This window comes from Propithecus coquereli, unplaced genomic scaffold, assembly GCF_000956105.1.
Source record: "Propithecus coquereli isolate 6110/MARCELLA unplaced genomic scaffold, Pcoq_1.0 Scaffold640, whole genome shotgun sequence".
Taxonomy (NCBI): Eukaryota; Metazoa; Chordata; class Mammalia; order Primates; family Indriidae; genus Propithecus; species Propithecus coquereli.
This window is the reverse complement of record NW_012152397.1, coordinates 763,264-789,094: the sequence shown is the minus strand read 5'-3', so window position 1 is coordinate 789,094 and position 25,831 is coordinate 763,264. Positions and strand designations below refer to the sequence as shown.

The window sequence follows — 25,831 nt, the reverse complement described above, 5'->3', positions numbered from 1 at the left end:
GAGGATTTTTTGGCTTTGTGATGGATAACCCCATTGTAAGTCATAAGGAGTTCCTCAGCTTATGACGGATAAAAACCCATCATAAAGTTGAAAAATCCTAAGTCTATCCATAGTAAGTCGGGGACCATCAGTATAAGGTGAAAACTCACCTTTCACTCCACAACTTGTAAGCTGAGTCCCCTTAAATTGTTTATTTTCTTTCTTCCTTCTTCTTCTTCTTCTTTTTTTTTTTTTTTTAAAGAGACAGGGTCTCTCTTGGTTGCCTCGGCTAGAGAGCAGTGGTGTCATCATAGCTCACTGCAACCTCAAACTCCTGGGGCTCAAGCAATCCTCTTTCCTCAGCCTCCCAAGTAATTGAGACTATAGGCATGTGCCACCATGCCCGGCTAATTTTTCTGTTTTTTCATAGAGATGAAATCTTGCTGTGTTTCTCAGGCTGGTCTCAAACTCCTGGACTCAAGCGATCCTCCCACCTTGGCCTACCAAAGTGCTAGGATTATAGGCATGAGCCACTGTGCCTGACCAAACTTTTTTTTCTAAATCTGTTTCCTCATTTTCAAAATAGGAATGATAGTATCTGCCCTTGTAGTTTCCTTACAAGGCTAGTAAAAGAATCAAATAAGATACTATATATGAAAACACTTGTACCGTATAAAATATGCTATAATTTCAAAAATATTTTTGTTTTGATTCTTTGATATTGATTGAATAGATGCTTTGAATGCTCTTTCAGCAAGATTTAAGGGAAAGAAATTTAAAGAAAAAAAAGCAAAGAGTGTTAAAATAGATTTTCCTTTAGAAGGTTTTTTATCCAAGTTCTACAAAATGTTTTGGAAAAATGTTATCTTTATTTTAGTACCACTCCAATTGCTGAGAGATTTTTCACCAGTTCTACCTCTCTGACTCTGAAGCATGCTGCCTGGTATCCAAGTGAAATGCTGGATCCCCACATAGTACTGTTAACATCAGACAATGTAATAAGGTAAATTTTATTTTTATCTCTCTTGTAGCTTTGTGAGTGGGAAGGCTCTGTTCCTGTTTGCCAGTTAACAGCTCAGCATAGCACCAAATGAGTCATTAAATGTTGGAATGCTTTTATCTGATGGCTATTGTAACCCATTCTTGATCATAAGAATCACCTAACTATTACTACTGTTCCCTCTCCACTAGTCTTCCTGCCTCCAAGTCTCTCCTAATCTGACCTGTAAATACTGGTAGAAAAATCTTTCCCAAACTCTTCATCATATCACCCTTTTAGTGATGATGTAGCACAGAGGAAAGAGAATATAATTAGAAATTGAAAGATTCAAATTGTTGTCCCAATGCCACTTCTATTATCTTTGAGATCTTGAACTTCTTTTTTGGGGAGTGAGAGTGGGTGTGGTCAGCTTCCGATCTATAAATTGAGCAGGTTTGATTTGATAATCTCTAAAGCTGCTTCCAAGGTTTGCAATCTATGATTAAATGCCCTAATCCTACTTAGATTTCTGCTATGTTATCAGTTAACTTTCCGGATCTGCCTTATGTAAAAAGTTTATTGGGAGGACTCAACAGAGGTTAACAAATACTTCCAGTGTTATTTTTCCTAATCACTGCTTTTAACTGTGCTCTTCCAAATCTTCTTTCCCTGTTGAATGGTTGATCCCCTTTATGGCATCTTATACAGATCCCCATAGCTTTTTAGTTACTTTTAGTTATTAAAACTTAGTGTGTCCATTTCAAAACTCTGATCTCAAATCCATTTCAAAATGTGTCCTAGCTCTTTCATAGGTCAGACCTGTGTCTTAAGGGATCTGAAATGAGTGGAGAGGGTATGGTCTGCTCTTTTACTCTTCCTCCTATCCCAGCACTTTGGGGTATGTGGTGAAGTGTAAGGAGTGGAGCTGGCTCTTCCTTCCTCTGACTCCTTCAGAGTGGGGAAAGGGAGGTTGGGATAGGTGAGGCAGAGATGTTACCTAACTGGTTGCCCTCCCTCAGTGATGGGGAGGTATGCCTGATCTTGGTTTACTCTAGTTCCATTTGTTGCTAGTGACCTCCGTTGGTGTGGTAGTCTCTGTACAGATGGTGTGTGTGTGTTTTGGAGGGCAGTGTTTAACCTCCAGCTCCCCCCATGACTGAGGAACTCTGTCTCCCACTGGCTGCTGTCAGCTATCCATGCCCTGAACCCTTTCTCAAGATAGAGTATAATACCCCTTATCTGCAGGGGCTATGTTCCAAGACCCCCCAGTGGATGCCTGAAACTATGGATAGTACTGAACTCAGTGTATACAGTTTTTTTGATTGAGACAACTTCAAAGTGACTAACAGGCATTCAGGTAGGAAATGCAACAAAATTATCACTAGTACCTCCAAATCTGGCTGAGTGTTTTAGAGCCTTTGCTGCCTATCCATTTGGCTTTGGAGAAAGAGGGGAGGGAAAATCCTCCCATTTACAAATATTATACAGTACTCCTAAGGCCTCTTTGACACCCTCTCTTAGTCTCCCTTTTATACTATGCTGGAAAAGGAGATGGTGGGAAGATAGTGTAGATACAATTCTTCCTCAAATTAAGCCCTGAAGGAAGTATCTGTCCCCAAATATTAAAGGGTTTTTAAAAAAAAATACAGGGTACTTAACACTTTTCTTTTCCTAAGCTTTGGACCCTGTTCACAACTTCTAGGCAAAAGTAGATTTTGACTGAATGCCCTGTTGCACTTACTTTTTTTCCCCACTGCTCCCCAGCGTAATATTACTGTCTATTATTCATGTATATTTTGAAGTCAGTAGTGCTTGTAGGCACCTAGGAGGACCACAATGAATATGTATTCAAATGAATTAAATTATCATTAAAAATATTTAGTAAATATATATGTTGTATTTTATTGATAATGGAACAAAACCAAGTTTAAAAATTCTTAGTGGAATCAGACAAAATAAGTAGTTTGGTGAAGACTTTATAAGGGACATTTTGACCCCTTTATAAGGGATTTCTAATCCCTTTATAAGGAATTTCTAATAATGACATTACTGGCCTTTTGAAAATTCTTTCTCCTTTTAATAATAGCCATATATGCTGTCAAATATAAATCACTTTAAATTAATATGATTTGGTTAAAAACATTCTGTTTTGTACTTCTCCTTAAGAAAACAGGGATGACATAATATTGGGTCTCCTTTTTTTAGGAGTTGAAGTTTGCTTTATTGTCCAGGCTGGATCTGAAGTCCTGGGCACCAGGGATCCTCCCACCTCAGCCATCTGAATAGCTGGGACTACAGGCACACACCACCATGCCTGGCATATGAGGTCTTTATATAACAAAAACATAGACAGATTGCAGGCTAAATGTCACTCACTCTGCTGGCCAGTTGGTATATAAAGAAGAGTAAGAGCTACTTAGGAGGCAGAGGTGGAAGAATCGCTTGAGCCCAAGAGTTTGAGACCAGCCTGGGCAACATAGCAAGATGCCATCTCTACAAAAAAATTTAAAAATTAGCCAGGCGTGGAGGTATACCCCTGTAGTCTCAGCTACTTGGGAGGCTGTGGTAGAAGGATCACTTGAGCCCAGGAGTTTGAGGCTGCAGTGAGCTATAATTGTACCACTGCACTCCAGCCTGGGCAACAGAGGGAGATCCCTGTCTCTAAAAATAAATAAATCAGAATCAGATATGGTTCCTTCTCTGGTGGGATTTGGTGTTCACTAGGCAGAGACAGATGGGTATAGATGAAAGGAAACTGGCAAGCTTAAGGTCAGTAGGGAGATGACTAGACAAGGTGAGTATGGATGAAGGCTCAGGACAGAAGAGACAGAGGAGCAATGGTATGGATAGGCTATTAAAGAATTTTGGTAAGGATAGAGAACATTTTGTCAGGTTGAGGAAACCTCCATCTCATGTAGTTAAAGAACAAATGAAGTAGGCTACTTTGTCAGTTACAGCAAGGTCTTTGGCAAAGAAATCGTTGTGGTAAGTGGTAGGAAAATTCTCAAGAACTAACTGGATGGAGAGGAAAGTGCAATTTTGGGAAGTGAAGGAGAATTTTAAGTGTTGGTTTTCCTCTCTTTTGACTACTAGAATTTACTCTCTGTGTGAGCCCCAGGTACCAGCTAAGGTGATTGTACTTTCGGAAGCAGAAGAGGAAAGTCTAATACTCAATAAACGGTAAGTTTTTATTTGTACATGAAATGTTTTTTTAAATTAGTTTATTAGGATTATAAATGTAATTTTAACAGAGATTGCAAGGTTTTCCAGAGATGACTTTACGTATGTTTTTGTTAATGTGAGAAGTAAGCAAAAATAGGCAATATGAATAAGTAACAAGAAGGTACAAATCTGAATGTCACTGTAACTATTAGCTTGATCTTTTTTAAAGAAAGTTCTAAGATGTGAGTGGCAGAAACTGATTCCTTGTTGTAACTTGTATAAGAGAATACATCATAAAATTGCAAAATTATAGAAAAGGTGAAAGATGAGAGTGCTGGGCTAGAGGCCTACCAGCTGTTCACTCAATGTGGATAAGGCAGATTGCTGAACTCCCAGACCAGTGTCTGTATCCCAAAACCTGGAAGTGGAATATAGATAGCCCTTCTGATTCTCCTGTGACCCTTGCTTCTTTTTATATTTTCTTAACCACTACAGGGACAAGTTCCTGGCTACTTTGACCACTAATAGAGTCACCCTTTGAACTGAAAAACCCCATTCCTCTGGCCTCCTGGTCAGTCTTTCTGGTGATTACCACACATAATCACCCACAGTGTGTGCATATGGAGTGAAACTTTCAGTAGCAACACTTTTGGAAGTTCCATTTAGTTTTTTTCATGTCTCTGTGGTGGTCATATCTAATGGTCTTATTTATTTTTTGTTATTCTAACCTTTATTCCTTGAATATTTTGTACTTAGCTATTCTATATTTGACAGTTTTAATATCTGAAATCCTTAGGAGGAATCTAAATCTGTATTTGTTCTTTCTTCTGACCCATAACCATGGTGGGTTCCTTGTGATTGCTAATTGTGAACTTATGTTTACTTGATCTTAATGTTTGAGAATATCGAGAGCCTGAATTGGAGGTATGTTCCTCTAGAGAAGATTTGCATCTGCTGCTGCCAGGAGCCAGGGATTGCTACTGACCTGGAACCACTTCAGGTCTCTTTGACAGCCCTAGAATTGAAAGTTTCACTTAAATGATGTGAATGCCTTATAGCACCAGCTTCTTAAATTGCAGATGAACTAGTGTGTTCATCTCTACAATGGTGAAATACCTGCCTCTGGGAGTTGATAGGTCCTGTTCTTGAATCAGGGCATTTTCTCTCCTCTAATATGTGGTTCAGAGCTGATGAACTTCCTTTCACAGGCACATTGTCTAGATCACAGTCAGTAGAGCAAATGCAATTGTTGAGAGCTTTGGCCCTGGTGTCAACACACCTGGGGTTTAATCTCTGCTCTGCCACTTGCCAGTTGTAGCTGGGCAAGTTTTCCAATTGCATTAAGCTTCATTTCCATGACTATATATTTCATGAATATAAAAAATTATAGTGCTTGTTTCTTAGGGGTATTGTACAGAATAATGAGATCAAACATGAAGTGCTTATTCATGGGACTTGGTACAGAGTAATATTAATTAACTAATTAATGTGTACCATTATTAGATATATTACTATGTTTCTTAAGCTCCAGTTAAGTTTTGATGGCTTGGGAGTCATTTAAGTCTCATTAAATTAACTTCTACGTCTATTTGTTCCCATTCATTTTCTTGAATTTTTAGTTTAACTCAGGCAGTTCTTTTATTCTAGTGTTTGGGTTTTCTCATTTTTTACCTCCTGATACCATATACCTTTCTATGTGATTGGAACTAAGATATAGTATTTATAATACTTTGCAATGATGTTGACTGTCTCAACTATATGAAATTGTGATTTTATTTTAACCATATTCTTTAACCTTGTATTGAACTGGAATCTTTTTGGATAACCAATTATAGTAAATTTTAAAATGTATGAACAGCATGATTTTATAGTTTTTTGTCCTTCCTGATTAGACAGGTAATGTATACTATAGAAAATTGGGAAATATAAAGTATTATGAAGAAAACGAAAATCTTTTGTAATCTCCTATAGCCTATTTCAATACAGCAGCCAAAGTGGTACTTTCAGTTTAATCAGATCATTCTACTCCCCTGCTCTCTACACCCTATTGATTTCCCAGGGTCTTTACCATGGCTTACAAGGGCCCACAAGTCTGCCAACTGACTCCCTCTCCAGCTTCATTTCTCTCTATGGGCTCCAGCCACCTTGGCCTCCTTGCCATCCTTCAGCACCTTTCACCTTACAGCCTTTGCATGTGTTCTTCCCTCCACCTCAGCTGCTCCTTCCTCAGATAACCACAGATTTGTTTCCTTACTTCCTTCAGATCTTTGCTCAAATATCATCAGAGCCCTTTCCATACCATCTAGTCTAAAGTAGCACTCCATCAGTACCCTCTCACCCTACTTTATTTTTCTTTGTGACATTTTCTGAATTTGTATTGTATGTTTATTTCTTCTCTGTTTGTGGTATCTCTCTTCTCTCTCTCAAAACCAGGAACAGTAGGTGCTTAGTAAGTATTTGTAGAACCAATGAATCCTGCTGCTCAGAGATAACTATTGATGTTTTTATGTGTTTTCTTCCTGTTCCTTTTTTCCATGTATGCATGTATATATTTGTATATTTTGGTTTTTTGTGTATCTGTATATTTAAACTGTTTAAAATTAAAGGAGCACCAAATAATTTTATGGCCTGCTTTTTTCACTTAATTTTATGAGAATTTGCCAGTGTTAACATTCTTTACAATCATATTTTTTTATCTTTTTACTGCATTGAATACAGATTCCATACATAACCCACCTTCTGTTATTAGACATTTTGTTTTTAACTTTATTTTATGTTGATACTTTAAATCTCTTTCCAGAAGGGCATATACTGCATCTCTAGGAGAGACAGCAGTTGCATTTGACTTTGGGCCATTGGCAGCAGTCCCAAAGAATGTTTTTGGACAAAAAGGCAAAGATGAAGTAGTGGCGTACCCACTGTACATCTTATATGAGAATGGGGAGACTTTCCTGACATATGTTAGTCTGCTACACAGGTAAGTTGAAGGGGTAACCCACCTAAAATGAACATTCAGTTTGTGCTCCAGTAGAGATTTTCATGGTTGGACTTGGGATCCATGTTTTTGGCCTTGGGGAAGTGTTGCAGCCTTCAGATGCTTGACTTGCATATTTTGGAGAAAGAGTTTGTATAGATCATTTGGCTTTTCACTTCATCATATTTGGGTAAATTCTGTAGAATTTTTGGATAATCACTTAAGATAGGACTGAGTTTGTGTTTACAAGTCTAGTTAGCCGAAAAAGTACTTATCGTTTAACTTATATGAGCAAGGCACCATAAGGATGATTAGACGTGGTAATCTAGTATCTTATATCCCAGTAGTAGCAAAAAAGCCATATGCACACAAAAAGATCATTACCTATAACACATTATTGATACACAGACAGTAAGAACCCAGAGAAAGGAGAGATCATTCTGACTGGAGAAGTTAAGAAAATTTTCATAAAGAAGGACTGATATCTTATGGGACTTAAAGGTCTCATGCAGGATGAAATGAAGCATCAAGGAAGAGTAAGACCATTTCAGTCACAAGGTCAGCATAAAGTAGAGTAAAAAACAACCCAGTGCAAGTTCATTCAGGATTCAATGATTAGACATTTTGGGCTAGAGCAGAGGATTCATGTGGGGAGCATTAAATGATAAAGCTAGAGCTGGATGTGGTGGCTTGTGCCTGTAATTCCAGCACTTTGGGAGGCAGCATGATCACTTGAGGCCAGGAGTTTGAGATCAGCGTGGGTAATATAGCGAAACTCCCTCTCTAAAAACAATTTTTTAAAAAAATTAGCTGGGCATGGTGGCACATGCCTGTAATCTCAGCTACTTGGGAGGCAAAGGCAAGAGGATCACTTGAGCCCAGGAGTTCGAGGTCACAGTGAGCTATGAGTGTGCCACTGTACTCCAGCCTGGGCAACAGAGTGAGACCTTGCTTCTTAAAAAATAAAGAAGCTGTTACAAAATTAAGCTTATATTCTACAAGAGTTTGGACTAGAGTGGTAGTTGTGCAAAGGGAGAAATGAAATATAGTGGATAACTACAAAGGAAGGATCACTAAGATTTTGTTACTGTTTGGATAAGGGAGTACATCATTCATAGAAATATCGAGGTCAAGAAAGGCAGCTACAAAGGACAGACATATTTGAAACTCGGACTTGGGGCAGGGGAAGGGCAACGTACGTAACCATCTGTACCCCCATAATATGCTGAAATAAAAAAAAAGAAAGGCAGCTAATTTGGGGGGAAGATTCTTTTTTTGTTGTTGTTACAGATGGTCAGTGTGAGACCGGTATTGGACCAATAAAGTAGAAATATTCCATAGATAGTTGGAAATACAGGACAATGAAGGAGGACAAAAATCGAGATAGGCAAATCATCTGTCATGGTGAGAGAGTCAATAGAGGATAAGAATTTTGGGGAAGTTTGTAACTCTAGAGGCCTAAGGCCAAGGGCTGAACATTAGAGTTTATTCACTTACAAATCAACTCAGCAGATACTTATTCAGAGCACACTCTGTGGCAGAAGAAGGACATACAGGATTAAAGACAGGGTCCCTGCTATGTGGTTCCTTGTCCATCAGGAGGGCATACAACTAAACTAATAACTATAATAAAATGTGATGTGCTCAGGGTGCTGAGGGAGTCTGATGGAGTAAATGATTAGACCTGCCAATCTTGGAATACTTAGAGGAAGTGGTAATACAGAAGGTTTTAGACTTAAAGGATTCACTAGATAGAATTAGAAGCAGAAGTGGTTCCAAGAAAGAGAAGAAAGCATGGGAAGTGATAAAGATTAGAAATACGAAAGAGCTTGACATTGCAGAATGGTAAGGATTCACTATTGAATGCATTCTCCTTGGCAGAAATGTTCTCTGCCTTTCTTATATGATCGCTCACAGGAGGATTTTGTGGTACCGTTATTAGCCCCCCTTACCCTTCCTCCTCTTACTGCTGGGCCCTCATTTGTCCACAACATGATCTACCTAGTAAATTTGGCCCCAAACCCAAAAGTCACCTATATCTTAGATCTGATCAGTCCCAAATTTCTGTTGATTTGATGAAGAAAATTTCCTTTTTTTTTAAGAGATGGGGTCTTGCTCTGTCACCCAGACTGGAGTGCACTGGCACATTAACACCTCACTGCAGCCTCTAGCTGCCTCCTAGACTCACATGATCCTCCTACCTGAGCCTCTCAAGTAGCTAAGATTAAAGGCATGTGTCCCTACGCCTGGCTAATTTTTTTATTTTTATTTTTTTTTTTTACAGATGGGGTCTTGCTATTTTTTCCAGACTAGTCTTAAACTCCTGGGCTCAAGTAATCCTCCCACCTTGGCCTCTCAAAGTGCTAGGATTACAGGCATGAGCCATCCAGCCTAAATATTTGGAATGTATATATGCTTCTCTGCCTTCTTTTGTCCCTGCTTCAGAACCTCATCGTCTTCTGCCTAGATCATTCTTCTTTTAAGTAGTTTCCCTGAATCTCATTTTGGACCCTTCTGTGTCATCCACCTCACTAATACCAGACTGATCCTTGCAAAGTGAAGCTCTGTCACTTGATTTAAACCTCTAGTGATACACTCACCCAGCAGATAGACTTTGAATACTTTAACATGGCCTACAAGATTGTCTGCTTCATAAGCCAGTCCTGGATATCTGTCTAGCTATTTTTCTGTTGCCTTAGACCTTGTAGTTTGCCTCTCATCATACTAAATAAGCTTCCTTCCTCTTACTTCCATGTCTTTCATGCTTCTAGGACTTTGCATAAGTTGCTCCCCAGCTTGGAATGTTGAACTCCCCCATTCCCGGAAATCATTCTTTCCCTATTTATCTTACATATTTTTGATACCTTTAATACCTGCTTCAATGTCTTTATACCTTTTTGTTGTTCCTTTGTACCCTATAAATCCTTCTGTTGTTAACACTTACCACATGGTATAGTAATTCTGGCTAAATGTCTGCCTCAGTAACTAAACTGTCAGTTCATTGGAAGGTATCATCTAGCACTCAATAAATGTGTCTGTCTAGTCAAATTAACTATGTGGGTCCAAAGCCTTGAAGAGAAGCTACATTTCTGAAGAAAAGATTTAGGAGTTAACATCAGAACATAGGTGGTAGTTAAAACCACGCATAGTTTAATATGCTCTCATGTAAGTGTAAATTTTGGAAAAAGATGAGGGCTTACAACAGAACTGTGGAGGACAACCAATATTTAAGAGACAGAAATTAAAAAAGGACATTAGAAAGGTATATTCAGAGAGAAAGGAGAGAGAACTACAAGGAAGAATTGTTACAGGTGTTAAGGATGTCAAGCAGCAGTAATTGTTAACTAGTGATAAATGCATCAGAAGGTCAAGTTAAGTGCCTTTTGGATTTAGCAAATCTCATGGGTGGCCTAGCTTCAGTGGAATGGTAAAAGCATGATGCATTTTGGTCTGAAAAATTCTTTGTTGTAGGGACCGTCCTGTGGGGGAATGTTTAGCAGCATCTCTGGCCTCTACCCATTAGATGCCAGTAACCTCCCCCAACCCTCAGTTGTGACAACCCAAAATGTCTTCAGACATTGCCAAAATTATTTCTGGTTGAGAATGGTGGTGGAATGTGAGTGGGAAGGCAAAAAAGTGGAAACATGGGGAATATACTACATTTATAATGGGGGTATGATAGCTGGAGGAAGACAAAGTGCCAAAAAGGTTGGGGACCGCTATTTTAAGGGACAAGCATGATTATCTTTTGTCAACATTTCCCAAATATGTTTTCACTCTTCCTTTAGTCCTGGGAATATTGGAAAGCTGTTGGGCCCATTGCCCATGCATCCTGCAGCTGAAGATAACTATGGTTATGATGCTTGTGCTATACTCTGCTTACCCTGTGTGCCCAACATCTTAGTGATTGCTACTGAATCAGGAATGCTGTATCACTGTGTTGTGCTAGAAGGGGAAGAAGAAGATGACCAAACAGTAAGTACAGACTAGTTGTGAGTATATTTTGTACCTTCAACACCTAGTATAGTTTCTGACCCAATGCGACTGCTTAACATAATCAGGAATTTTAGCTTATATCTAACACTTCTGATATTTTGGAAATTAAACACTTAAAAGTAATTGAAGCACACTTAACAATCTAAATGTAAAAGTTAGAAGGTTGCCTAACTTACTTGGTCCACCAACCTACGTATTTCTTCTCTGATCTCTATATTTAGTCTTTGGTGATAGACATAAAGAACCTTTGAATCTCGGAATTGGTTTTTTTCCAAACTCATTTACTAACATCTTCCTAAAAGAAGAGAGAGCTTTTTTTTCTCTTTTAAGAATAACATGGCCCAGCGGCCAGGCACGGTGGCTCACGCCTGTAATCCTAGCACTCTGGGAGGGGAGGAGGGCGGATCGTTTGAGCTCAGGAGTTCGAGACCAGCCTGAGCAAGAGCGAGACCCCATCTCTACCAAAAATAGAAAGAAATTAATCGGCCAGCTAAAAATATATAGAAAAAAATTAGCCGGGCATAGTGGCGTGTGCCTGTAGTCCCAGCTACTCGGGAGGCTGAGGCAGGAGGATCGCTTGAGCCCAGGAGTTTGAGGTTGCTGTGAGCTATGATGACGCCACGGCACTCTAGCCTAGGCAAGACAGTGAGACTCTGTCTCAAAAGAGAAAAAAAAAAAAAAAAAGAATAACAGTGCACCTTTAGGATAGTAGTGGAATTAAGAAGAATTTGAAAGCACTGTTTTACCCAGCTTTTTGCTTGTTTTTAATTGTGTACATTTTCAAATAGACATGCAAAATCAAAATTACAACACTTTTTTAAGATTTTTAATTATTATGGGTATGTCTTTATAGGGTACATGTGATGTTTTGATACAGGCACACAATGTGAATTAATCAAATCAGAGCAATTGAGGCATCCGTCACCTCAGGCATCTACCATATCTTTGTTACAACACTTTTTTTTTTTTACAGTCAGAAAAGTCCTGGGATTCCAGGGCTGACCTCATTCCTTCTCTGTATGTGTTTGAATGTGTTGAGTTGGAGCTTGCTCTGAAACTGGCATCTGCAGAGGATGATTCCTTTGATTCTGACTTTTCTTGTCCAATCAAACTTCACAGAGGTAAGATATTCACTAAATTTAGTGCTTTTATCCCATAATATTTATACTAAGATGATCACAGACTGTTCACATGTAATTTACTTGTCCCGTGGTTCAGGCCTTTAAAAAGTTGACCGGCTTCTTTTGGCCTTTCACTCACTACTATATACTTTCAGTCTGGATCCACACAGATTTATAATAGTAAATTTTTCCTGGTCCTATCAAAAGTAGAACTACCATATGATCCATCAGTCCCACTACTGGGTACATATGAAGAGGAAAAGAAACAGGTATGTCAAAGGGTATCTGCACTCCTGGGTTTATTGCAGTACTAGTCATAATAGCCAAAATACAGAATCAACCCAAGTGTCCCTCAATAGATAAATGGATAAAGAAAGTGTGATATATGTATACATACATACACACAATGGAATACTATTTGGCCATTAAAAAAAAAAGTGAAATTCCATCACTCACAGCAACATGGAAGGATTTCAATCTGGTAGCAGTTTGACCTAATGTGCTTATACCTCTCATTAGCCAGTTGGCCTAGGTTTGGTAGTAATGGCTTCAACTGTGTGCTAAAGTATAGCCAAAACATTTAAGGGGGTAGTATTCCTTGTGTAATAAAATAGCAAAGAGAACTCATATGGGGCATGTCTAATTAAAGTGTTTGAGAGATACAGTCTAACTATTAAGTCTAAGAACTTTATAGATGAGGAAACAGACCTAGTGAGGTAAAGTGACAGAAACTAATTGGTTTCTCTATACAGATATATATATCTTTGGGAAATCTTAAGTATAGGCATTTTTTTCTTGGTTTTCCTAATAAGAGTAACATTTTCATTTGTGAAACTAAGAAATTTTTGACTTGTTCATATTTGTGCTTAAGGCATATTATAATCATTGAAGCACACCCAGATTTCCCAAGTGACAAAAGTGAAATGGCTACTATATAACATAGGGGTGGTATCTAACAAATTTCCTATTTTCATAACAAAATTTCTTTTACATCCCAATAATAAGATTCTTCTGTTGACCTTAGCACTATATTATAGTGTAAACATAACTTTTATATGTATTGGGAGACCAAAATTTTGTGTGACTTGCTTTATTGCGATATTAGCTTTATTGCAATGGTACATATCCCCGAGGTATGCCTATACTTAAAATATATTTGAAAACTGACTTCAAATTTAAAAATTTCAGGCTGCAGTGAGCTATGATTGTGCCACTGCACTCCAGCCTGGGCAACACAGTGAGACCCTGTCTTTATTAAAAAGAAATTTAATTTCAAAGCCCCTAACAGTGCCAAATATAAAAGTCCTATAAGCCTTCCATCAACAAATGTGTTTGTAGGCTACTGGTGTAAATTCTTTCAGTTTTCTAATGGCACCTTTATATCATTAATGATTCCATTTTCAGATCCCAAGTGCCCTTCAAGATATCATTGTACTCATGAAGCTGGTGTACACAGTGTTGGGCTGACGTGGATTCATAAACTTCACAAATTTCTTGCATCAGGTAAGTTTATTAACTTTCTGTACTTTTAAGAAGGTTTCAGAGGTTCCATTAAAGTAGTTTGGAATAGAGAAAAATGAGTGAATCTAGAAGGTTCTTTGAAAAGATCAACAAAACTGACAAACATTTAACTAGACTGACCAAGAAATAAAGAAGACTCAAATTACTAGTCAGGAATGAAAGAGAGATATTACTGTTGACCTTACAGAAATAAAAAAGACAGTAAGAGAATACTGTGAACAACTCTATGCCAATTAGATAACCTAGATGAAATGGACAAATTCCAAGAAAGAAACAAACTATCAAAACTGACTCAAGAAGAAATAGAAAATTTGAATAGACCTAATGAGATTGATTATAGTAATCAAAAAACTGACCAAAAAGAAAAGCCCGGACCAGATGGATTCACATTTAATGAATTAATACCAGTTCTTCATGAGCTTTTCCAAAAAAATTGGAAGGGGGGAAGGGGGACAAGGGCAACATACGTAACCTAAACATCTGTACCCCCATAATATGCTGAAATAAAAAAAAAAAAATTGGAAGAGGAGGGAATACTTCCCAACTCATTCTGTGAGGTCAGTATTACCCTGATATCCAATCCAAACAAAGACAGCCAAGAAAAGAAAACTACAGGCAGATATCTCTTAAGAATATAGATGCAAAAAATTCATAACAAATTATTAACAAACTAAATCTAGCAACATATAAAAAGGATTATACATTGTGACCAAGTGAGATTTATCCCAAGAATGGAAGCTTAGTTTAGCATTCAAAAATCAACTGATGTATTATAGTATATCAGTAGAATAACGGACAAAAACCATATGATCATCTCAATAGACACAGATAAAGCATTTTAAGAAAATCCAACAGCCTTGAGTATTTCTCAGCAAACTAGGATAGAAAGGAACTTCCTCAAACTGATGAAAGGCATCCATGAAAAACCCACAGCCAACACTATGGTTAATAATAAAAAGACTGAATGCTTTCTGTGTTGGTTTTCTACTGCTGCTGTAATAAATTACCACAAACCTACTTTTTTAAAACATCACAAATTTATTATCTTACAGTTAGAAGTTATACATGGGTCTCAACTGGGGTTAAATTTGCAGAGCAATTTTCCTTTATGGAGGTTCTAGGGGGGAATTCATTTCCTACCCTTTTTCAGCTTCTACCACATTCTTTGGCTTGTAGCCCCCTTCCTCCATCTTCAAAGCCAGCGAAAGTGGGATGAGTTGAGTCCTTCTCACATTGTATCACTCTGACCTTTTCTGCTTCCTTGATTCACTTTTTTTTTTTTTTTTTTTGAGCAGGGTCTAGAGTTTTTCCCCGTTGCCCGGGCTAGAGTGCAGCAGCAGCATAACACATCACACCAAGTTCCATGAGAGAAGAGTAAAGATAATTTAGTTTAATTTTATTATGCACCTTCAGACCTTTTTTTTTTTTTTTGAGACAGGGTCTTGTTCTTTTGCCCAGGCTAGAGTGCCACGGTGTCATCACAGCTCACTGCAAACCTCAAACTCCTGGACTCAAGCAGTCCTCCTGCCTCAGCCTCCCAAGTAGCTGGGACTACAAGTGCACACCACCACGCCCAGCTAATTTATTTTTTTATTTTTTGTAGAGACAAGGACTTGCTATGTTGCCCAGGCTGGTCTCAAACTCCTGGGCTCATGCAATCCTCCCACCTTGGCCTCCACAAGCGCGAGGATTACAGGAGGTGGGCCCTCCTGTGTCACTGTTAAAGAAATTTGTGATAACATTGGCTCCACCCAAATAATCAAAGATAATATCCCTACCTTAAAGCCATTTGATGAGCAGCTTTAATTCCATCTACACCTTAATTCTCCTTTGCCATGTAGCCTAATATTTTAACAGGTTCTGGGGATTAGGACATGAACATCTTTGGAAAGTCCATTATCTCACATCTGACCCAAATGCAAAATCCATTTACCTCATCCCAACATCCTCAAAAGTTTCATTATAACATCAACACAAAATTCAAAATGTCATCTAAATCAAGTATGGGTGAGACTCTGAGTATAATCTACTCAGGGGCAAAATTCTTTGTGGACCTAAGAAACTAGAATAAAAGTTATCTGCTCCCAGAACACAATGGTGGAAAAGGAATAGGATACTAGTTGCAGACAATCCAGTGCAGATGGTGAGAACGTGGAAGAGAAAAAGGAATCACAAATCCAAGTAATTGCAAAATCCAAATTCCAGTAGATTTCAAGTCCTGGGGATTAACCTCAGGGCTTACAGCTCTGCCCTCTGAGTCATCTTTCATTTTTTAGAAAGGTCACATTTGTTTGTAGTTAAGTAGTTTTACCAGCCTATTTCCTGCCTGTAGAATTTTAAGGGCCTTCTCTCCTCTCTGACCTTTTCAGTCTAAACCAACAATGCTTCTGTTATTATAAAATTCTCAAGAACTTTTTGGGTCTCCCTTATATATCATAGGGATTCACTGTAGTAGACATGAGGTTCATCTACAGATCTTTTCTAGATAGATAATCCCATATCTATTTTTCTGCTTCCGCTGAGATGGCTGAATGATCTAAATTACACTTTTAATCTCTTCAAAGAGCCTTTGTGTGACTTATTATTCTTATCTTTTTATCTTTCTGAGGTATAAACAGAAAGTGTTACAGCCACACCATGGCTTTTTGTCCAGAGCATCCTTTCCTGACAGGGAATCTCTTAATTGTAGCATCTTTTGCCATCTAGATAGGCCGAGAATTTCCCAAATCATCAAGTCCTTGTTCCTTTTTGTTTAACAGTTCTTTCCTCATTTATGTGTTTCCTCTTATCTTACTATAATCAACAAGAAGAAACCAGGCTGCACCTTCAACACTGTGCTTGGAAAGTGTCCAATTTAATTGTTTACATGTTCCACTTTCCATACTTCCCTATTAAGATAAGGAACAAAACAAGGATGTCTGCTCTTGTTGCTTCTGTTCAACATTGTAATGGAATTTCTAGATAAGGAAATTAGCCAAGGAAATGAAAAAAGACATCATATTGGAAAGGAAAAAGTAAAACCGTCTTCTCAGATGACATGATCTTTTTATATAGAAAATCTTAGGGAATCTATTTGAACTAATAAATAAGTCCAGCAACTTTGCAGGATACAAGATCAGTATACAAATAGCACTTCTATTTCTATGTACTAGCAATGAACAACGTGAAAAGAAAATTAATAAAACATTTCCATTTACACTAGCATCAAAATGAATAAAATATGAATGAATTTAACAAAAGAGGTATAAAACATACTCTTAAATACTATAAAACATTGTTGAAAGAAATAAAACCATTTAAATAACTGAAAAACATTCCATGTTCATGGATCACAAAATATAATATTGTTAAATGGCAGTCCTCCCCAAATTGAGCTAAATATTTAATGTAATCCCTATCAAAATTCCATGTGGCTTATTTGTAGAAATTGACATGCTGATCCTAAAATGCATACGGAAATGCAAGTGACTCAGAATAGCCAAAACATTCTTAACAAACAAGAACAAAGCCATGTAATCAAGACAGTGTAAATACTGGCATAAGGATACACACATAGGTCAATGGAATAGAATTTGAGTGTTCAGAAATAAACCTTTACATTTACATTCAGTTGGATTCATCAGGAGTGCCAAAACAATTCTGTGGGGGAAAGAATAGTCTTTTTTTTTTTTTGAGACAGAGTCTCACTCTCTTGCTTGGGCTAGAGTGCCACGATGTCAGCCTAGCTCACAGCAACCTGAAACTCCTGGGCTCAAGTGATCCTCCTGCCTCAGCCTCCTGAGTAGCTGGAACTACAGGCATGCGCCACCATGCCCGGCTAGTTTTTTTTCTATATATTTTTAGTTGTCCAATTAATTTCTTTCTATTTTTAGTAGAGACGGGGTCTCGCTCTTGCTCAGGCTGGTTTCGAACTCCTGAGCTCAAACAATCCGCCCTCCTCCCCTCCCAGAGTGCTAGGATTACAGGCATGAGCCACTGCGCCCAGCCAAAAGAATAGTCTTTTCAACAAATAGTGCTAGGTCAATTGGATATTCACATGCAAAAGAATGAAGTTATACCCCTTCTTCATACCATACACAAAAATGAACTCAAAATGGATCAAAGACCTAAATGAAAGAAGTAAAACTATAATAAACTTTTAGGAGAAAACGTAAGTATAAATCTTTGTGATCTTGGATTAGGTGGTGGTTTCTTATATATGACATGAAAAGCATAATAGGTAGGCCGGGCGCGGTGGCTCACGCCTGTAATCCTAGCACTCTGGGAGGCTGAGGCAGGAGCTTGAGCTCAGGAGTTTGAGACCAGCCTGAGCAAGAGTGAGACCCCATCTCTACTAAAAAAAAAAAAAATAGAAAGAAATTAGCCAGACAACTAAAAATATATAGAAAAAATTACCTGGCCATGGTGGCGCATGCCTGTAGTCCCAGCTACTTGGGAGGCTAAGGCAGGAGGATCGCCTGAGCCCAGGAGTTTGAGGTTGCTATGAGCTAGGCTGACGCCACAGCACTCTAGCTCAGGCAACAGAGTGAGACTCTGTGTTAAAAAAAAAAAATAGATAAATTGAACATCATCAAAATTAAAAACTTTGGTCCGTCAAGGACACTATCATAAATGTGGAAACAACCCACAGAATGAGAGAAATTATTTGCCAATCATATATTTTATAACAGACTTGGATGTAAAATATATAAAGAACCCTTAGAACTAAATATAAAAACATAAATAGCCCAATTTAAAAAATGGGCAAAGGATTTACATGACATTGTTCCATCAATGATATACAAATAGCACATGAAAAGATGCTCAGTGTCATTAGTCATTATGGAAATGAGATAACAAAACCACAATGAGATATCACTGCACACCCACTGGGATGGCTAAAATGAAAAAGATGGACAATAACAAGTGCTGATCCTCATTTGTGAAAAATGAGGACCCGCATACACTGCTAATAGAAAGGTAAAATGGTACAGCCACTTTGGAAAATCGTCTGGGAGTTCCTCAAATGATTAATCATAGAGTTGCCAGAAGCCCAACAGTTCTACTCCTGAGTGAAGAAATCCACGTTCATGGATAAGAAAATTTGATATTGTTAAATGGCAATATTCTCCAGATATTCAAGAGAAATGAAAACCTATGTCCACACAAATATTGGTACATGACTGTTCATAGTAGCATTATTCATAATAGCCCTAAAGTACATCAATTGATGAATGGATAAATAAAATGTCATATATCCATACAATAGATTATGCAGTAATAAAAAGGAATGAAGTACTGATTTATGCAACAATATGGCTGAATCTTGGAAACATGCTCAGTGAAAGAAGCCAGTCACAAATAACTACTTATTATATGATTCCATGTATTTGGAATGTCCAGAATAGGCAAATCTACAGGTAGATTAGTGATTGCCTAGGGGAAGCTGGTGGAAATTGGGGAGTAACTACTAATGGGTATGGGGGTATTTCATTTTTGGGAAACAAAACTATTCTAAATTGTGGTGATGGTCGTATAATTCTTGTAATATACTAAAAACCCATTGAATTGTACACTTTAAATGGGTGATTTGTACGATACTGTGAATTATGTTTCAAAAAGCCGTTCCAGGTTGAATATCCTTAATCTGAAAATTTGAAATCCAAAATGCTCCAAAACTTTTTGAGCACTGACATGATGCTCGAAGGAAATGCTCATTGGAACATCTGGGATTTTGAATTTTCAAGGTTAGGGACATTCAACCACTAGGTATAATGCAAATGTTCCAAAATATGTAAAAATCCAAAATTTGGAACACTTCTGGTCCCAGTCATTTTGGATAAAGGATACACAGCCCGTATAAAAATCAGTGTTAGTAAGGAAGAGACTGTGGAAGGGAATAATTTTTGGGATTGTTCTCCTCAGTGAAACATTTCTGCATTTAAAAACCTTACTAGGGAAAATCTTACTTTCCTTCTTGGGGGAGAAATCTAGACCCCTGGGGAAACGATATTTCTATATGTCAGAAAGGCATTAGTCCTTGAGAAGCAGTGTTTTGAGACAGGAACTTAATCTAATTTAACTAATATCATTAGCATTCTGATTTGGAGACTTGTCTAAGCATCAGTTAATTTATATAATGTGTTCCTTTATAGATGAAGAAGATAAAGATAGTTTACAGGAACTTGCTACTGAACAGAAATGCTTTGTCGAACACATCCTTTGTACGAAGCCATTGCCATGCAGGTGAGGACCTTCCTCTCCCTTGTATACACAGAAAACAATTGTTCATTTCAGTAATTCAGATACATATATATACATTATGCTCACATACAAATGATTCATTGCTGAATCATTTGAAAGTAATTTGCAGACATGCCACTTCTTCCCTAAGAGTATCCTGTTCATCAAAAGCTTTCTCTTGCTCCAGGGCCACTCCACCTACTGTTTCCTCTGTCTGAAAGGTGTTTCCCCTAGCCCTACCCCCAGCTTGCTGTCTTCTCTTGGCTAACTTACTCTTCTTTCTGATCTTAATGTCACTTCTTCAGAGAGAATGCTTTTGAGTCACAATCTAACTTAAGGTTCTCCTATTCTCTTTTTCTTTGCAGCACATATTACAATTTATATCTGTTTAATGTCCGTCACCACTACTAGAATACGTTTCATGAAAGCAGAGACTACATCTGCCCTTCACTGTATTGCTGGGCTTATTTGATGCTGTTGCCCACACCTCTTCGAAACATTCTCCTTGGCATCCTTGACATCCTTCCCTCCAGGTTCTCCTTCAGTTTCTCTGGCAGCCCTTTTCTCAAGTTTCCCTCCTGGGCTGGGCTCCACAGCCTCCACTCATTGCTCATAAGTGTTGCTCACAACTCTTTCCTCAGGTCTCCTCTAATCGTTCTAGGCCCTTTCCTGAGTAACCTTTGCCATAACCATGGCTGCAGTGCTGATCCTTCCACATCCATATCATCTTTACCCAAACCACTCCAAACTCCAGACCTGTATATCCAGCTGCCTACTGGGCTCCTCCACTTGGATGTCCTATAGGAACATAAAACTCCAGATGTTCCCTTGGCTCATCTTCTGTCTTCCCCAGTCTGCTCTTTTCCCTATGTCCCATTTTTCTGAAGGGTATCACATCTACCCAGTTATCCCCAGTAGAAACCTGGAGTCATTTTAGACACTTCCCTTTATTCTGTTCATCAGTTACTGAGTATCTGCGAGGCACTCTGTTAGACTCCAAGTGTACAGACGTGAGGCACTCAGTATACACTAAGAAACGTGGTCTAGATTTGGCAGTATAGACGACTGCAGGGAAAATACTAAACAGGCTTGCTTGGGAATGAATATATAGGTAAGAAAACTATAAAGCAAAGCAAGGACATGCTGTCATAAAAGTCAGAATTAGTGATTACTTCTACGGCATGTGAAAGGCTCTGATCAGGAGGGTCACATGGGAAACTGCAGTGTCCTAACTCTTGACCAGGGTAATACTGGTTATATAATATATATACACATAGTGTATATATTCAGTAGTGTATGTCTCACACTAATAATGAAAACTAAAATGTTAGTACCTCCCAGATCCACCTGCCCTCAGGAAAAAAGGTGAATTGGAAATACAGAAGGGGAACTAGTATTGTCAACTACTGTTTAAAGGCTACTGGTTCTTAAGGGAAAAGGAGAATAGATTAAGGAGAACTGGGCATTATAATGGAGAATGTTTTGAATACAAGAGACATGAGCTTCTTTGTAAGATAGACAATAAGGAGATTTTGAAATGACAGTGGATGGTACAATCTTCAGAAGGTGTGAGAGGGGGTGACATCCACATTCAGGGGCAGAAACGTGCTGTGGGTACAGAGGTGGGAGGGGCACGGGGGCCAGTAAGGGAGTGTATTGGCAGGAAGACAGTTCCCAGATGAGGGCCACAGTTTTCAGTTTCTTTAGTGAAGTAGGAAGGAAGATTGAGAGGGAGATGCATGCTATGCACACTAAATGAAGTCCCATGGCATAGATATTGGGCCTCATTGAATGTTTAATGTGAGATAGACTCTGAAATTCTGTTCATTTAACAGTTTCTGAGCACTTAATCTGTTAGACATTGGGTGAGGCACACAAAGTTAGCTGGGACTTAGGTGCAAGTTGGGGAGAGACATAAATAGTGGACTTCAGTGTAACTCATAACTGCTGAAATTACAGTGAGTACCACTGTATGGCTATGGATTCCTGAGTGACTTAGTGAAATGGGCTCTGGACTGTTAAGTGCAGAGCTGCATTACAAGTTTCCAAGTCACTACTTTTGAGGTTACTGCACTGATAGATAGCCTGTCCCAAGCAACCCGAGAAGACCGCAGACCTCAGTCCCATCTTTGCTCTTGGTTTCATTGCATTTGCTTTGTAATTTACTGTAACTGTGTTTTTTCAGGCAGCCAGCTCCAATTCGAGGATTCTGGATTGTCCCTGACATTCTGGGGCCCACAATGATCTGCATCACCAGTACCTACGAATGCCTCATAAGGCCTTTATTGTACGTCTTGTTTTGTATTCTCCACACAGCTCTCATTAATTCTGTAGAATTTAAACTGGGAAGATGCCCTCAGTAATGCAAAACTCCATTATTGATATGAATTAGATTTAATGATTATCAAGCTCTGTGTGCCAGGCTCAGAAGCAAGCCATTGCATTGCCTCCTGGAATCATCACAGCAGCCCTGTAAGGAAAGCACTGTTATCCCCACTTTCTAGAAGAGGAAACAGGGCTCAAGAGGTTAAGTAAATGCTGAAGTCACAGAGTTAAGATGCAGGTCTGACCAACTCCAAAGTCCATACTTACACTCTTTAATTTCTCCATCTCTGCCAACTTGAGAGGGGAACCATAGAATATATAAACTCTGGAAGAAAAGTGGTATAAAGCTAAACTCCTAGTCCTTGGTCCCCTTAAGGAACCAGATATTAAGCTATAATCACCATTTTCCTTTCCTAAGAGCTCTGGGAGGTCATTCTGAGTTATATAAATTCAAGAATAGAAATACCAAAACCAAAAGTCACCAGGACCTCTGAACACTAGACCCTCCAGTCTCTTGGGGTCAGTTCAAAGCATGCGCTTCTGGATAATGACATTAGTTCAGAATACTGGCATTAATTTACTGTCCTTAGAGGATCTTCCATGCTCTTTGAAAACTGACAAGTTCTATTTGGAAGGGAAAATAAATAATTCGATTATCAATTTTGTGTTATTTATACTAAAAGACACTAAAAACTATAGCAAGATTAAACAAAAATAATAAAATCACAGGGGAAAGAATTGTCAGTTGCCGCAGCATATTTTTTTTAAAAACCCGTATTACCTTTAGTAAAATAAAACCTAGTCACACTAGGTTACTTCAGAATAAAAATGTGAATCCCAAAGGGGGAAAAAATAAACATTAATTATTTGAATATCTTCAAATCATATGTTTCTGCCCATCTGCCTGAAATACACATTATCTATAAAGTAATGTTACTGTCTAACTCTTCCAAATTTGAATTGTTGCCTTCAAAGTAAGTCACTTACTGATGCTGCCAAAGGTTGAGATCTTTCAAGCTCTTTCTGAAATTCTTTTTGAATATTTGCATTTGAATGGATGTAATTTTAGAAATCAAGTTGTATAGAACCAAATATGGCATATATAGTAGTATGTTAACATTGGTTTTGATCAAATCTAAACTATACCTAGAAAAGAAATGAACAATTTATTTAGGTTTGTGGTTCTGGCTTATAAACTGGCTCTCAAGTCCTTTGTGAAAAGGCTACGATGGGTTTGTATTTTTTTGCTGCCTTGATCTTTTCAAAAAGAATTTGAAGTGGCAGAGTCCAAAATGCTTTGAGAAATGGCAGCTTTGGTGAAGTAAGGGTGTAGCGTCCCTAAGTGACCTTTTCAAAGTACAAAACATCTATTCTTATACTTTAATAAAAGTAACACCTTATAGTTTCTTACGTTCTCAAAGTTCTGAATAAATGTGGTTTATGCTTTCCTATGATACTTACGATAAATCATTCCATGGTAGACTTCGATGGATTTATTTATCTATTTATTTTGCAGAAGTACAGTCCATCCAGCATCTCCTCCCCTGCTTTGTACCCGAGAAGATGTTGAAGTGGCAGAGTCTCCCCTCCGCATTCTGGCTGAAACCCCAGATTCCTTTGAAAAGCATATTAGAAGCATCTTGCAACGTAGTGTTGCCAATCCAGCATTTCTGAAGTATGGGATCTTGGGCATAGAGGTTTTAAAACTGAGTTCTCTTCTTCTTCATAATTGCTGTGCATCCTTTCTGTCCTCCCCTGTGTCTTATACTTTTTACTGTGGTGGAGTTGGGAGAAACACAGGGCACTGAATCAGCTAGTGAATAGAGGGAGAAAAAAGCAGTTATGACTTGAGTCTGTTTTCAGTTATTTTACTCAGCTAAGGAAAATAATGGTAGAAACTTTGTTTTTAAGATCATCTGAAAAGGATATAGCCCCTCCTCCTGAAGAATGTCTTCAGCTCATCAGCAGAGCCACCCAGGTGTTCAGAGAACAGTACATTCTTAAACAGGACCTGGCAAAGGAAGAGATTCAGCGGAGGTATGACGTCCTCTGTTCACAAACCATCAGTCCCTGGCTGGTAGCTGATGTGTAACAGCCTAGACCTGGCTTCTGATTAAACTTTATTTGTTCTTGAAGGGTCAAATTACTATGTGACCAAAAAAAGAAACAACTAGAAGATCTCAAGTACTGTCGAGAGGAGAGGTAAGTGTGAAAACCAGGGAGAAGAAACCAATAAATCAATTAAGACTGGAACTACATCTCTCCCTAAGGGGCTGAGCCACATCAGTTGGCTTCAACATCTAGGTGGACGCCAAGAATCTTGTTTCTGGCCAGGCATGGTGGCTCACGCCTGTAATCCTAGCACTTTGGGAGGCCGAGGCCGGCGGATTGTTTGAGCTCAGGAGTTCGAGACCAGCCTGAGCAAGAGCGAGACCCCGTCTCTACTAAAAATAGAAAGAAATTAATTGGACAACTAAAAATATATAGAAAAAATTAGCCAGGCATGGTGGTGCATGCCTGTAGTCCCAGCTACTCGGGAGGCTGAGGCAGTAGGATCGCTTGAGCCCAGGAGTTTGAGGTTGCTGTGAGCTAGGCTGACGCCACGGCACTCACTCTAGCCCGGGCAACAGAGTGAGACTCTGTCTCAAAAAAAAAAAAAGAATCTTGTTTCTTATGCCATTAGGAAAAGTCTGCGAGAAATGGCTGAACGCTTAGCTGACAAATATGAGGAAGCCAAGGAAAAACAAGAAGATATCATGAACAGGTCAGTGGGCTGTATGACATAGTTTCCTACTCAGGTACTAACAATGCTATTAAGTACTTAGGCATTACCAGTGGTATTAGGAAAATAGGCCTTAACGGGTCCTCACATACCTACAGAATTAAATTGATTCCCCTCCTTCTCTAACGTGTATGTTAGGGAAGACATGATGCTTTCCCCTAACCCTATAGGAATATGGGGGCCTCTTTCACATACACCAGAGTCATGAATTACAAGCTTTATTTGTGATTATGTTTCTCCTAATTAATAGAGATCTTAAGCTGAGATGTTTGCTTACCTTTTCTAAAGGATGAAAAAAGTACTTCACAGTTTTCACTCTCAGCTCCCAGTTCTCTCTGACAGTGAACGAGACATGAAGAAAGAATTACAGCTGATTCCTGATCAACTTCGACATTTGGGCAATGCCATCAAACAGGTAGGAATGGATGCAAAGTGGCTAAATTCAGTACTTACTTTTAAGCACTTGTTCTACAGAAAATAATTTTATAAAGTGTAAAAATTACCTACTAAAACAGATACTGTGAAAATGTGTGGCAAACCATAGCTGAAATATCTATGTTCTGTTTGCTGCTTAAGGTTACTATGAAAAAAGACTATCAACAGCGAAAGATGGAAAAAGTGTTGAGTCTTCAAAAACCCACCATTACTCTCAGTGCTTACCAGCGAAAGTGCATTCAGTCCATCCTGAAGGAGGAGTAAGTAAATACTTACAATCAGCTATTGTTGTGATAGTTTTTCCCTTGTAGTACGCCCAAATCAATCTGTCTTAT

At 38.5% G+C, this 25,831-nt stretch overlaps 1 protein-coding gene across 2 annotated transcripts in view; it reads left to right on the top strand.

Moving 5' to 3' along the window:
• The window catches only part of NUP88 (nucleoporin 88kDa), a 31,073-nt gene that overhangs the window by 4,313 nt on the left and 929 nt on the right, over positions 1–25,831 (top strand). For both annotated transcript variants that reach the window (XM_012659912.1, XM_012659913.1), the window contains exons 3-16: positions 857–982; positions 4,052–4,138; positions 6,921–7,097; positions 10,883–11,069; positions 12,064–12,211; positions 13,616–13,714; positions 19,867–19,957; positions 22,140–22,241; positions 23,796–23,954; positions 24,191–24,316; positions 24,416–24,481; positions 24,963–25,043; positions 25,350–25,476; positions 25,638–25,756. In XM_012659912.1, the coding sequence (XP_012515366.1) occupies positions 857–982; positions 4,052–4,138; positions 6,921–7,097; positions 10,883–11,069; positions 12,064–12,211; positions 13,616–13,714; positions 19,867–19,957; positions 22,140–22,241; positions 23,796–23,954; positions 24,191–24,316; positions 24,416–24,481; positions 24,963–25,043; positions 25,350–25,476; positions 25,638–25,756 (1,695 nt within the window). The remainder of the gene's footprint in view (positions 1–856; positions 983–4,051; positions 4,139–6,920; positions 7,098–10,882; positions 11,070–12,063; positions 12,212–13,615; positions 13,715–19,866; positions 19,958–22,139; positions 22,242–23,795; positions 23,955–24,190; positions 24,317–24,415; positions 24,482–24,962; positions 25,044–25,349; positions 25,477–25,637; positions 25,757–25,831) is intronic.